At 41.0% G+C, this 13,584-nt stretch overlaps 1 protein-coding gene across 1 annotated transcript; it reads left to right on the forward strand.

Moving 5' to 3' along the window:
- The first annotated feature begins 10,614 nt into the window (after window positions 1-10,614).
- Window positions 10,615-13,581, forward strand: LOC9649224 (intraflagellar transport protein 88 homolog). The gene is made up of 12 exons (XM_024660231.1): window positions 10,615-10,731; window positions 10,928-11,110; window positions 11,157-11,300; window positions 11,349-11,435; window positions 11,493-11,615; window positions 11,665-11,847; window positions 11,901-12,095; window positions 12,151-12,369; window positions 12,417-12,608; window positions 12,660-12,839; window positions 12,900-13,187; window positions 13,235-13,581. Exons 1-12 carry the CDS (start codon window positions 10,615-10,617, stop codon window positions 13,568-13,570), a joined length of 2,247 nt encoding a protein of 748 aa, XP_024515999.1. The 3' UTR covers window positions 13,571-13,581.
- Window positions 13,582-13,584: the final 3 nt, after the last annotated feature.

The raw sequence follows: 13,584 nt of genomic DNA on the forward strand, positions 1-13,584 counted from the left end.
GATACATAGTATAGCTCATCAAAACCTCACTCTAGCTACATGGCTAGGGCACTAAAAGCAAAAAGGTGGGGAGAGTACCCATAAGGCTTGCATAGGGACACGGTGTTTCAAAATGTCATCTTGAAATCCTAGACTATGGAAAGGAAGAGGAGTAGTCCTCTGGTGTAATGACTAAGGATACAGTCATATGGTGAGGAAGTCCTAGAGAATAGTGGAACTTAGTGGTTGGGTCTTTAGGCTTTGACCCAATGGCAGTGTTGGCGAGCATGGCCATGGATGATAAGGGATTTGGTGGGGACAAAAAAAGGGATATTAGGGAAGGGTGTTCCCTATATCTCTGAGCATCCTAAGGGTGCTAAAGTATGGTCAAGGGCTGACCACTCATAGACGAATAGCCCAATCTTTGAGAGATAGGACTGTGATGTGATAGTTTTGGACAACCAATGTGACAAGGGTGAATGAGCATTGCCTTGGCATAATAGACTGAAATGTGGGTGGTATCTTTAGGTGTCGGTCATGAGATCAAACACATGGAGCAATTGGACCAAGTGCTAGCATATCCCCAAGTGGGTGGTACCTTTGGGTGTCAATCATGAGATCAAACACATGTGGGTAGTACCTTTGGGTGTCGGTCATGAGATCAAACACATGGAGCAATTGGACCAAGTGCTAGCATATCCCCAAGAATAAGACTTATAAAGGTTGTGAGTGAGACTCCTTCAATTGGTCAAAAGTGTGGTTAAATGACTAAAGTAAAAAAGGAAAATTTAGCCATCTACACCAAACTCCTAAACATATAACTAAAAAGTGAAGGAACCAAACCACAAAATAAGCGTTTAACTCAAGCAGCAAAGGAGTAGGAGCATAGAGCAATTTTTGAGCATACATCCCAAGAAGCAAAGGATAGGAGTATAGAGTGACATTTGAATAGTTTTAGAGTTTCCAACATCCTAATGCCCAGGACTAACACACAAAACAGAGTCAAATAGAGTTTGGTGTTATTTCAGCATACCGATGTGAGGATATAGGTAATTCACTAGCTAGTATGGTATAAAGCTTGGGCATAGACCCAAACTAGATGTTAAACAAGGACAAACATGCAAACAAGAATTAGACTATACATTAGGTTGGTTGGCCATGCCTAACCTACCCACTATCCTTATTATACATTTAGAACCCCTTGTAGGGGATGTTTATTTTACTTATGTGTCTCACTCACAAACATGGAATAAAAGCTCTTTGTAGTATGGAACAAAAGCTCTTTATTATTAGTGTTTATGTGTCATGCATAAATTATTGCCATGAATGTGTCTCTACAACATAAATCTGTTCAGTTGGGGTAGTCGATATGGTTAGGCTGCACAAAATAGTGTTTTTTTTAATTAATAATTATAAATAGTTGTTTAGAGCATAAAATGTTATACTTTAATATTACTCATTCTCAAAACCAATTAAAGGGAAATTTTTATGAAAATATATAATAGTGTGTAGCTGTGCATTTAAATTTTAGATACATGCTTTTGAATATATAGAATACATTTAACAATAAAATTATAATAATACTAAATATGGTGCATTTTAAATATTTTATATCTCATTTATATATATATTAAGTTCAATCATTTATCTATTGAATTTAAGTTGATTTTAATAGTTTATTCTTTAAGAGACAAATATTTTAAGTTAATTAAATACTATATTAATTTTAAATACAAGTTGATAGACACTTATTAAAATATGAACACAAAACAGAATTTTAAGTAAACTAAATTTTAATTGTATAATAGATAATCAATATTCCATATTATTAATTATATAATTTATGATACAAAATCACTTTTATTAGTATTTCATTGATTGCTTAGCATTTCATAACACTTGACATGAGTTGAAATTATTGTATGATCATAGTTATTTGTGTAGAATTTCCTTTTCACAAAGTGACACTGTCATCCAAACAAAAGTATAGGTATAATTTCTGTCATTTATACTTAGGACCTAGTAAATTATAATAAAATAATATTGTAAAAAGTTTCATAATTATTTTATATAAAAATTAGTCATAAAAAAAATTTAATATAAATTTTAAGAATTTCTTCATTCTGAAATAATGTCTCATGCTTATCCAAATTTAAGCCAATCTCTAAATAATAAAATACTTATCATATAAATAACAGTACCAATAAGGTTATAATAATTAAGTGAAATTAATATTAGTAAATGTATTATGTAAAAAATATATAGAAAATTATAAAATATCTAAAAGTTTATTGCTTTCTATGTTATTGAAAGTTACTATATATAGTGATTAAGTTTAGTGATAATTATTTTGGTCCACATATAGATTCAATGCTATTTTATGTCCTTTAAATATTTAAACATATTTAAAATAAAATAACTTGCTCATAAAAATAAATTTAGAATATTATTTATTTTCTTTCATTCATAATAGAATCTGGGGACACCTCATCTCAACTCTTTCACAAGTCATCCTAGGCACTAGTGTGAGGCTTTGCTCAAGCTCAATATTCATAAAAATATCAGCTAATGACAGGTCAAGGCAAGGTTTAAGGGTGGTTTTGCATCCATCATTAAAGTAGAATTTTTATATTAGATGATTTTAACCTAATTTAAATTTAATGCTATACTTTTCATATCAACATTAGTTAATAATACCATTAGTCATTTTTGGTAATAAAAACTTTGGATTATGCTAACCGATTCACACTCCCATTAAATTAGCTAATATAGCCATTAAGTTATTGTATCTTTGTTTAGCGTGCATTTCTAGCACTCAGCTACTTTGCATACCTTCTGTTTCATGCTGGCTCTTCTCATGGCCTCCAACCTCATCTTAGCATTTGCAATCCTTTGTGAACAGGAGCATGGCAGATGTCTAGCTCTCCAGCTTTGCCCTGAACTGGAGCTTGGGCTTGTTGGATTACTCAAATTCAGTGCAGCAGCTGAAATGCTCATACTAGTTGACATGATCCATGCAGGCTTGCTACACTTCCTCATACTACCACTGCTTATAGATCTGGTCCTCATTTGCCAGGAGACACTTGGGATGATAGAATGTCAACATTGCAGGGAAATGCCAATCAAGAATAATAAAATATCAATCATGGAGCAAGATTTTCCTCAAGAACAAACGAAATATCAATTAGGGAGCATGATCTGCCTAGTGAATGAAGAATGCCTAGCAATTGATCTCTTACCTCTTCTCCACCATGGTATGCTTGCCAGCATTGTACCTCATTGCTCCTTGGGCATTGCCACTACTCTTAACCACTGCTAGCAACACCATTCACACATGCCCAAATGAACCCAAGAAAGCCCTATGGAATATTCTCAAATATTTTAATCTTTACAAGTCATTTAGTTTTGTAAGATACACTAGTGAAAAATACAAAAGAAATGCGTGAACAAGTTACCATTAAATTCAACTATTAAATTAGAGTTTGCAAAACCTAATGTAATAGTGTTGTGGTGTGAAGGCATTACCATTAAATTAATTAATTTAATGGTGGGTGCAAAATTGCTAAGACCATCTTGCTAAGACCCATGTCTCTGTGCATCCTAAGGGTGTTAATTTGTAGTTAAGGGATGACCACTCATGAACGAATAGCCGAATCCATGGGAGATGGGTCTATGGTATGGGTGGTTTTGAATTACCAAGTTGTAAACGACTAAATTTTCCATTCTACTTTAATCACTTAACCACACCTCCGACCATTTGGAGGAGTCTCACTCACAACCTCCATAGGTCCTATGTTGGACTTAAGGACTTGCTAGCCCCACAGAATGGCATCCATGCCACTCAACCATTGCACTTGGTCCAAGTGTTCCACATGTCTGATCCCATGACCGACACCCCAAGGTACCACCGACATATCAGCCCATTATGCTAAGGCTATGCCCATTCACCTTGGTCATATCAGTGGCCTGACACCACCTACATTACAGTCCCGTCTCTCAAAGATTGGGTCATCTATCCATGAGTGATCATCCCAGATCCACTCCTTAGCATCCTTAAGATGCTCACAGACATGGGGAATAGTCTTCCCCAACATCCTTTTTCCGATCTCCACCAAGTCCCTTTCTGCCCATGGCCGTGTTCCCCAACACTGCCACTGGATCAAGGCTTATAGGCCTGACCACTAAGTCCCACGGTCCTCTGGGACTTCCTCACCACCCGACTGTATCCTTGGTCACTACTCCAGAGGACTACTCCTCTTCCTTTTCACAGTTTAAGCCTTTGGGACAACATTTCGGAACACCATAGCCCTACACGGGCCTCATGGGTACTCTCCCCGCCTTCTGCCTTTGGGTGCTCTAGCCATGGGCTTAGAGCGAGGTTCCGTTGAGCCATGCTAGGTATCCAAGTAGGTAATGCCACCCACACTTGGACTGGGAGCATCGGCCAATCAATCTCCCAGGGGAACTAGAGCTAGCTCTTGAACACTTCACTAAGCTACCCCGCTTGTCAGTCCGTGTTCACTCTAGTCTTGGACTTCCCAATGGGCAGCTCATCACCCAACACTAGGTACAGCTTTTCTAGGCCAAACTAACCTTTCATGGCCAAACTGGCTCCATTGCAATCCTCCCCCTTACTATACTTTTGGAGCTCACCAAACCCCCCAAGGTCTGGGAGACGAATGCTTTGGGCTTTCACCTTCTCAGACTCGAACTCGGACTCAGACTCGGACTCGGACTCGGACTCGGTCTCGGGCTCGGCCTTGGTCTCGGTCTCAGTCTCGGTCTCGGTCTCAGTCTCGGTTTCGGTCCTGGTCTCGGTCTCGGTCCCGGTCCCAGTCTCGGTCTCGATCCCGGTCTCGGTCTCGACCTCACCAAACCCCCCAAGGTCTGGGAGACGAATGCTTTGAGCTTTCACCCTCTCAGACTCGAACCTGGACTCAGACTCAAACTCAAACTTGGTCTCGGGCTCGGCCTTGGTCTCGGTCTCGGTCTCAATCTCGGTCTCGGTCTTGGTCTCGGTCTCGGTCCCAGTCCCGGTCTCAGTCTCGATCCCTGTCTCGGTCTCAACCTCGGACTCCTTCTCGGACTCCATCTCAGTCCATCTTGGACTCCATCTCGGGTCCATCTCGGACTCCATCTCAGGTCCATCTCGAACTCTGCCATGTGTCATGTGTTAGTCCTCTTGTGTCCCTTTTCTAGAGACTCACTTATTGCTTGCTTCGTGCTTGTTCCTTGAGCACTTTGTTAGGAGTTTCACTCCCGCTCTCGACCTTTCAAGTCGGAGCTTTTAGTCCAAACATGTTATGCTCGTTTGGTTTTCGCTTCGGCCACTACCACATGGCACCCTTCCAGCTCCACTTTGGGGCCTAGGGATTTTGTGTCTCACACCAATGAGACAAAGGTGAATGAAAATGGCATTAGTGTAATGGGCTAATATGTCAATGGTACCTTTGGGTGTCTATGTTGGGATCAAACACTTGGACCAAGTGTAAAGGCAAAGTGGTATAGAAGCCATTTGCAAAGCTATTAAGTCCCCAAATCGGGAATAGGACTTATGGAGGTTGTGAGAGAGACTCCTCCATGTGGTTGAAAGTATGGTTAAGTGACTAAAGTAGAATGGAAAAATTAATCGCTTACATGCTAAACCTTTATCAATCTCTATTGAAGCTTGTTGCATTTGACATTCTCCACTCATAATTTTTAATTCATTACCTCTTTGCAAGCCAAATTGGTCACATTATTGCACTCCACTCACCTTCCTAGCCATGCACCTCACAATTGGTGTTCTTGGTATGCTATCAATTGGCTTTGGTTTACAAACACAATCTCTTAGGTATGCTTACATACCACAGCAATTGTCAAGCAATTGTGTATTACAGAGGTAACTTGTCAATACAAAAGAAATGTTTCATTCTAATTTTTTCTTTTTCTTGTCTTCATTCATAAATACATTGAGTTGTTGGACATTTTTTAATTTGGGGCCATAGTAGAGCTGTGAAACAGCCTTGTTTAAACTGTAAATGGAGCAATATGGTGGAAGATCTTCGGTCTTTAATAATGCAAGTTGAGACAGATTTTTTTATTTATTAAAGTAGTCACTCATGACATTCTTTGGAATAAGTACAAATTAATGTGAATGGGCAACCCAAATTTTTTATTTTCTTTCATTTTCTCTGCATTAGTTGTGGATGATGGTAGATCTTGAGACAACTAGTTTCTTTAGCAGGATGGATTAAAATGCAATTTTGTAACTGTAGTATACATCTACTTTCTTGATGTCCAGGCACAGACACCCGGTTCGGATGTTGCAAATTCTTCCTCACAATCCCCCTAACTTCTCCACCATCACAGATGAGTCTCCATGGTTTCTAGTGCAGTACTGAGGAAGTTTGTTGGAAGGGCATCAAGGATATGATGTTCACTTAGATGTCAAACTCTTGCAGCTCCATGGCACTAGAGAGCATGAGACTGATCGAGCTGGTCTTGAACATCACGTAGGCATTCTGCCAACTATCCTTGCAATGCTATTGTGGTGGTCTTCTACATCATTGTGAGTGGCAAGCACAGAGAAGGTGTTCTCGTACTCTTACATGACATTTTAAAAGTGCATGATTTTTTATAATTATGTGATTGATCTGAAAAGGTAGTGGTGCTCTAGGACAAATATAGTAAATATAAATTGGGATAATTAAATATTTTTTGGGGATAAATTGGGATATTAATGCTTTGATTAATAGAAACATATCTTGACATTCTAATAATGAGAGTTCCCAGTAGAGTGTGGTTGGGTTTGGATATGTTGAATCCCTACAATGCTATAACAAATGCTAGACCACTCATCATTCAGAACAATAAGAAGAGAAAGAAGAATATGATATATAAATCCTTTCGCATCAGTTATCAAACATGTCTCACGAGTTTCATAGTTGATCTACAACACAAAATGGAAAACGTATGGTTGGCAGCCAAACCTGTTTGATCATCTTGTAGTTAAGAACTTAATCTTGATAACCACTCCTCTACTAGAATTCTTTGCAAACTTAAGTATCCTCTCCAAGAGCTCCCAAGCTCATTCTCCCCTACTCTGGTTCAAACGCTATATAAGCTAGAAGCCATGGATTGCTCTACCTTGTTATATGCTATAAATCAAATGGACATGGAATTCAGTGCTCAAAGGGCTACTCATCAACTTGCCTTGCATAGCAGCCTTTCATCATTTCCCTTTATGCTATCAGGGTTTTTGCTATAGAAATATATGCTGCTGCCATTTGCATACAAATCACTCTCAATACCACTACAATCTACACTGCTTGAAAAAACAAGTAAACTTAGCTTACCTAACACTTACACTGGATATGGCAAGTTCTTCCAGGATGATAGGATTGGCACTGATAGCTCCATGAAATATGTGCTAGAGCAATGCTTGATGGCCTCACATCATCCTCATTCTCACTACAAGTGATCTACATACCTCACACTGGCAAGGATGGATCCATCCAAACTCCATAGCCTATGGCAGTGGCTCTAGGGGAGTGGACACTAATCAATAACATTCATGGAGGCATGCTATCTTTCATGGTTTTGGGAGTAGAAAAAACACTTTTTTTAAAATAGAACTTGGGAGTGGCAAGTGTTTTGATTGAGTTGGCTAGGCTTCCTAGATGATAGGATATCAAGAAAATAAATAAAATAAGAAAGAAAATATAAGAAGGAACAAACATAAGACACAATAAAGAAAAGCCTAAACCAAGCATAGACTATATACTTATAAATTATAGCCATTCATCCACAAAATTATAAAAGTTTAGCATTGCTAGAGTTAGTTATTGAGCCTTTAGGGCACGGTATTTGGTGGCTAACTGGGCATGATGTGGAATGCCACAGAGGGAGCATGACAAGGGCATAGCCACATAAGAGAGGGGGTGCTGGATTGTGCATTTATCCCACTATTGATTTAGGCACTAGCACAGCAGCTTGCACAGTGGCTACTGGCACCTTTGATTGAGTGATTTCTTTCTAGATCTTCTGCAGAATGTATAAGGGCCATAGTAATATTCTTGCAAATAATAAATCTTGATCCGACAGCTATGAACTGCTGGATCACCTTAACAGGCGAGCGACTGCCTGTTAAGGATCGATCAATGGAAATTTTCAGATTATTTACAGCAACCAAGAAAGATTATGGAGAACAAAATTATAATCGTTCATGTAGTGTTTGCCAAAGTGGTACATCGATTTCGAAACAACAATCCTCCAAGAAGCAAAGCGGCACCATATAGCCAATAAGGTTGCTGCACTTGTTTCTTTGACCGAACACTTTCAGTACTTTTGGTATCAGAAGTAGATGGGACAGATTTTTCTACTGACTGCAAATTAAGAGTCAGGCATCCTTCTGCATGAAGACATGCATACCTTCAACGTCTTTGGATGCGCTAATTTGTGCAATTCTCGTTGCAGCGCCTCTGCTTCTTTCTTAGATTCTTTTTTTTGTTTTGCGTATCTCTCAAAAAGTTTCTGAGAGCACAAAAGTCATTCTATTTATTTAATACACCGCAACTTACCTTTCTGCATTTGTCAATAGGAAGTGGTGGTTGATGTGGTGCCTGGCAATTCCTGTAGAAAGGCAACGCGGCTTCCTCTTCAGTCGGTTTGTGAGGCAGTGATTCGAGAACTTTAGCGATCTGTGTCTCATAGTGCTGCAACTGTTGACCAAGTTTTCTTTTCAGGAATAAAACCGAGGATAAAACTGTCTACCTGGAGTAAATGCGAGTGATCCAGCCTTATGGGACCGTCCTGAATGTTGAACGAGTAATTACAGAAAAAAAATTAAAATTCTTCCATGAAATTGACAAACCTTTCTCAACGATTGTAGCCATTCTTGAAGCTCAGGAAGTGCATGCCAGAGTCTTACAAATTCGGACTTGTTCGATGACGACCTAAGTGCGTCTTCCAACTGAGAAACCCTTACACTTAACGCTTTCTCACGCAGCTGGACATTCACAAGCTGCCCTTCCTTTTTCATGAGTTCCCTGGAAATGTCACAGTATTTTACACGGAAAGCGAGAAGGGTTGAAGCCACCTCTTAAGGCAATTAACTCTGTACTGCGCGTCTTCCAATACCTTGCGCTGTTGTTCAAACATCCTGTTTGAAACATTACGAGATGTTTCTACTTGATGATTTCGTGCGTTGCATGAACTGTTCATGTCAGATGCTCACCTCTCTCTTCTCCTGTATTCAAACACTTCTTTTGTCAGGTCCTTTTTCTCTCGTTGAAGCCTGGATACCTGTTTTCGAGAGCAGTCAACTGTATGAGCTTCTCCGTCCTGCAGTAAACATAGGACAACTGATGCTAGAACTATGAGCTGAAATTACTGACTGGATCATCCGTTTGGTTTTGATGTTGTTGAGGTGTGTGGGGACTTTTTTTGGACATGTCATTTTTGTTTTGTAGCATCTGCATCTTCATTTGAAGTATCTGTAGAATACAAGAGTTGAAAGCAAAGAAATGAGATGTTTTGGTGAACCTTGAGCTCATATTCCGTTGCAGACTCCAGTAATGCTATTTGAAGCTCTTCAAGTTGCTTCTTAAGTTGGCTAGTCGAATCCTTGCCCTGTGTGTGTCAGTTGGCAAGTAAGAAAGTGCGATGGCTAGAAAGAAGCACCATCGAGTAGCACCTTGATGAAACTCGGAGGGTTTTGCTTTGAAGGGGGCCATTTTTTTCTCTCTTCACCTGCAAAAATAGCTACCTCTTTGAACAAAGCCTTCAAGCTGGTCGGTAACGTCTAGGAGTGAAGCAAACCATTTTAAAATATAGATTGGATTATGGTGGAACTCACTCTTGTCTCCCTCGTCACAAGTACAATCCGGTTTGTCACGCTTATTATCTTGAATCTGCACTGATATGATCTGTTTTCGAGGTTTTTTCTTTAGTGGCATGGCTTTGACTCCATATAGATGCTTCAGAACACCTTTTCTTTTGGTGGAGACTCTATCCGCAAACTCTTTGGTCATCAAGGGAGCCCATTCAGGGAGCATTCTTGTCTCCTCCTTCTCTCGGACAACAGTATCTTCGGGACAGCCTTTTTGTTGTGGTTGTGGCGAGCGAGGGGACACAAAAGTATCATCTTTTGTGGAATCCTGGGAAACTCTTACACCAATATTTTCCAGCGTTTCTTTCATGTCAGTGGTCCTCTTGTGACACTGTGACGTGTCCTTCGCCAAGGCCTCTTTCAGCCTTGCGTATTCCATAGCACGTTGTTCCTGAACATCATTCCATGAATGAAGCATTTTCTCTAAACCATCGGCAATGTCTTCTAGCGTGTCATAGTCGGCATTTGAGAGATCCATGGCATCTTTCAGTGCAGACTGAAAATTTCTACTTATACCTTCAAAATCACTATTTTCTTTTTCATTTTTTACTCGAATTTCAGCACCTGTCATTGTCCTCTCGACCCACCAGCCAAAGAATTCCGGTTTCACGAGAACCCACCGACGGATTCAACTGCTTTTCCAGAATATGCGATGTAAGCTCTTGACGTCGCTGACATGGCAGCTAAAGCTCAAAAGTTGACGGGTATACCACTTGGCAGGCTGAAGGAATATGCTCAACTGTCTGTTTAATCTAGGTTTTGGGATGGCGGCAAGCTCGTGTAGCGCCAGGGGTTTTCGAGATGTACGTTACAACGAGCTATACGAGGGATATAATGACTACGACGAGCAGATCAGGTTCCTCACGGCTAGGCCACAGAGGGTGAGGCTTTTCCCCGTATCTGTTGGTGAATTATTTTATATATGCAGCCGGTAGCAGGTATTGTTGAAAATCTAGACGCAAGGGGGGAGTTTACAGTATATGACCATGTCGCACCTCTATCCGCTTCATCAACTGCTTCAGAGTTTTTGGTAACTAGCTGAAAATGCATCTATTAATGCCGTTTCAATCTCTATAGGGAGGGAAGGCCTTGTCACCACCGGACTTCTTCAATTTGGATCATACGAGGACTCCAACCCCACAGAATGCACTATACTATAGACCACCTAGTGTTGGAAGAGCACGGTCAGTTTCTAGCTCTTCCCTTACAGCGTTTGACAGACCCATGACGGCTGTAAGGGCAGCTGGCTATACCTCCAGAGTAAGTCAACACTTGACGAAGTTTTCCCGCCTGACGGCTTTGGCAGGGTACCAAGTTCGATCCTTTGAATCAAGGTGCACGTTTAACAAACGCGCAGAAAAGGGACGAACTCAATCCTGAATATCAGGTTCGCGAGCTGGAGAGTCAGGTCAATCAGATGCTGGAGGAAAGTGCCACTGCCAGCTTTCTGGTAAGCTCTCTGGTGATAATACTGCTTACATCTTTATTCTAAAGCCAGGGTCAATATGCCACTGCTCTGGAGAAAGCTAAAGAAGCTGGAAAACGCGAAAGGAAGCTCTGCAAACATCGAGAGCAGACGGGCTTGGTATCAAATTCCAAGTCATATTTTCCCCTTCCCACTGACAACTGGCTATTTTTATAGGCTGATCAAGTGAATACCGAGCTGACTTTCGCTGTCTGTTTTAATCTAGGATATCAATATGAAATGAACCGTTTACACTCGGAAGCGTTGAATACCTATTCACAAATCGTGAAGAGCAAGCAAGTAGGCAGCATATTTACTATTTGGACTTTTGACCTTTCAAATCCTGCAGTTTCCACAGGGTGGAAGGTTAAGAGTAAATATGGGGAACATTTACTATGAACAAGAGAAATATGCACTTGCAGTAAAAATGTATCGCATGGCCCTTGATCAGACTCCCAATTCGTACAAAGATACGCGATACAAGATCATGCGCAATATTGGCATCTCTTTGATGCGTACTGGCCACTACCAGGTAGGTTTCGATGTTATCATCCAACCCTGTAGTGCGGTCGTGGTTGTGAGCAGGATGCTGTTCAGTCATTTGAATCATTGATAGACATCACGGTCGACCATCACGCGGCTTACAATCTTCTAGTTTCCCATTATGTTTTGGGAAATTGTTCCAAAATGAGAAGCTGCTTTACAAAAATGCTCTTAGTGAAACACTATGATCCGGAGCGTGACGATGACATTGAGCCCGATCATACGGCCGTGTTTCGGGTGGGTCCGTTTCCACTGTCCTTTGGCATGCTTTGATGGTTCTTTTATCTTGCAGAGGGACGAGTTGCGGCAGGAGCTACATGCAAGACAAAATCAGGCAAACAGGCTCATACTAACATCTGCGAGAATTATTGCTCCTGTTGTTGGAAATTCTTTGGTAGAGGGTTATGATTGGGTCATCGAGTTGCTACAAGACCAGCAATATGTGACCCTTGCACACGAAATGGAAATGGATAAAGCCCTTCAACACCTACATCAAAGAGACTTTCAACAAGTAATCCATGATTCATATCTGGTAGTTTCTGAAACTTATTTTCCCAGGCCATAGCATTGCTAAAAGAATTCGAACGAAAGGAAAGAGATTTGCAAGCACGAGCAGCAACAAATCTGTCTTTCTTATATTTCTTGGAGGGTGATCTGGCGAACGCGGAGAAACACGCGGAGCTTGCTGTTTTAAACAATCGGTTCAACGCTTGCGCCCTAGTCAACCAAGGAAACTGCTACTTTATGAGGGTAAGAAGCAGATCGTATTTCATCCTTTCATATTTTGTACCAACAAAACAGGGCGATCCTGAGCGCGCAAAGCAAGTCTACAAAGGCGCTGCAGACGTGGACCCTGATTGCGTGGAGGCACTTTATAACCTGGGCCTTGCGTATAAGAAACTAAATTCTTTTGAGGAAGCATTGAGCGTATTCAAGAAAATAAGTTACGTTCTTCCGAATAATACCGAAGTATTGTTTCAGGTATATTGTATTCTCATAGCATTTCCTTGATTTTCTTGATCTTTGTCATGGGCGTGGCAGATTGGACAAGTGAGTGACGTTATGGGAAACTCTCGACAAGCAATAAAGTGGCTAGAGCTCTTGGTCTCGAAAGTGATGCATGATGCAGGCCTTTTAGCTATGCTGGGAAACCTCTACGTGCGCTGTGAAGATGATGCAAAGGCTCTTCACTACTTCAGCGAGTCGCACAGAGTGTGTCCAACGGATGTGGTTGTCACTGCGTGGTTGGGGTCTTTTTATCTGCAGAACGAGTTGTACGAGAAAGCAATGCCTTTCTTCCAACTAGCGTCACGCATTCATCCTGACGAGGTAGTCAGTTTGAGCAGTCCAGAGCCTGAGTCTTTTCTTCTCCGTAGGTGAAGTGGAAGCTAAAGGTGGCGCTGTGCTTACGACGAACGGGTTCATTTTCAAAGGCACTTCACAAATACAAGCAAATTCTTAACGCACACCCAGACAATGCAGAGTGCTTGCACTGTTTGGTGCACCTTTGCACAAGTCTTGGCAGGAAAATGGAAGTCCAGGCTTATGAGAGCAAACTGTGGAAGGTGGATCAGGATCATCAGAGGCAGACGGGCAGCAGCATGGCTTGTTTTGGGCAATGCCCACGACGAGTTGGGTACGACAGTGTCAAGTCCTCTGGAAAAGCCAGGGACGAAGATTGGGAGCTTACGGATGACTTACTCCCGATCTGAAACATGCTGAACAA

Source organism: Selaginella moellendorffii, unplaced genomic scaffold, assembly GCF_000143415.4.
Source record: "Selaginella moellendorffii unplaced genomic scaffold, v1.0 SELMOscaffold_73, whole genome shotgun sequence".
NCBI lineage: Eukaryota > Viridiplantae > Streptophyta > Lycopodiopsida > Selaginellales > Selaginellaceae > Selaginella > Selaginella moellendorffii.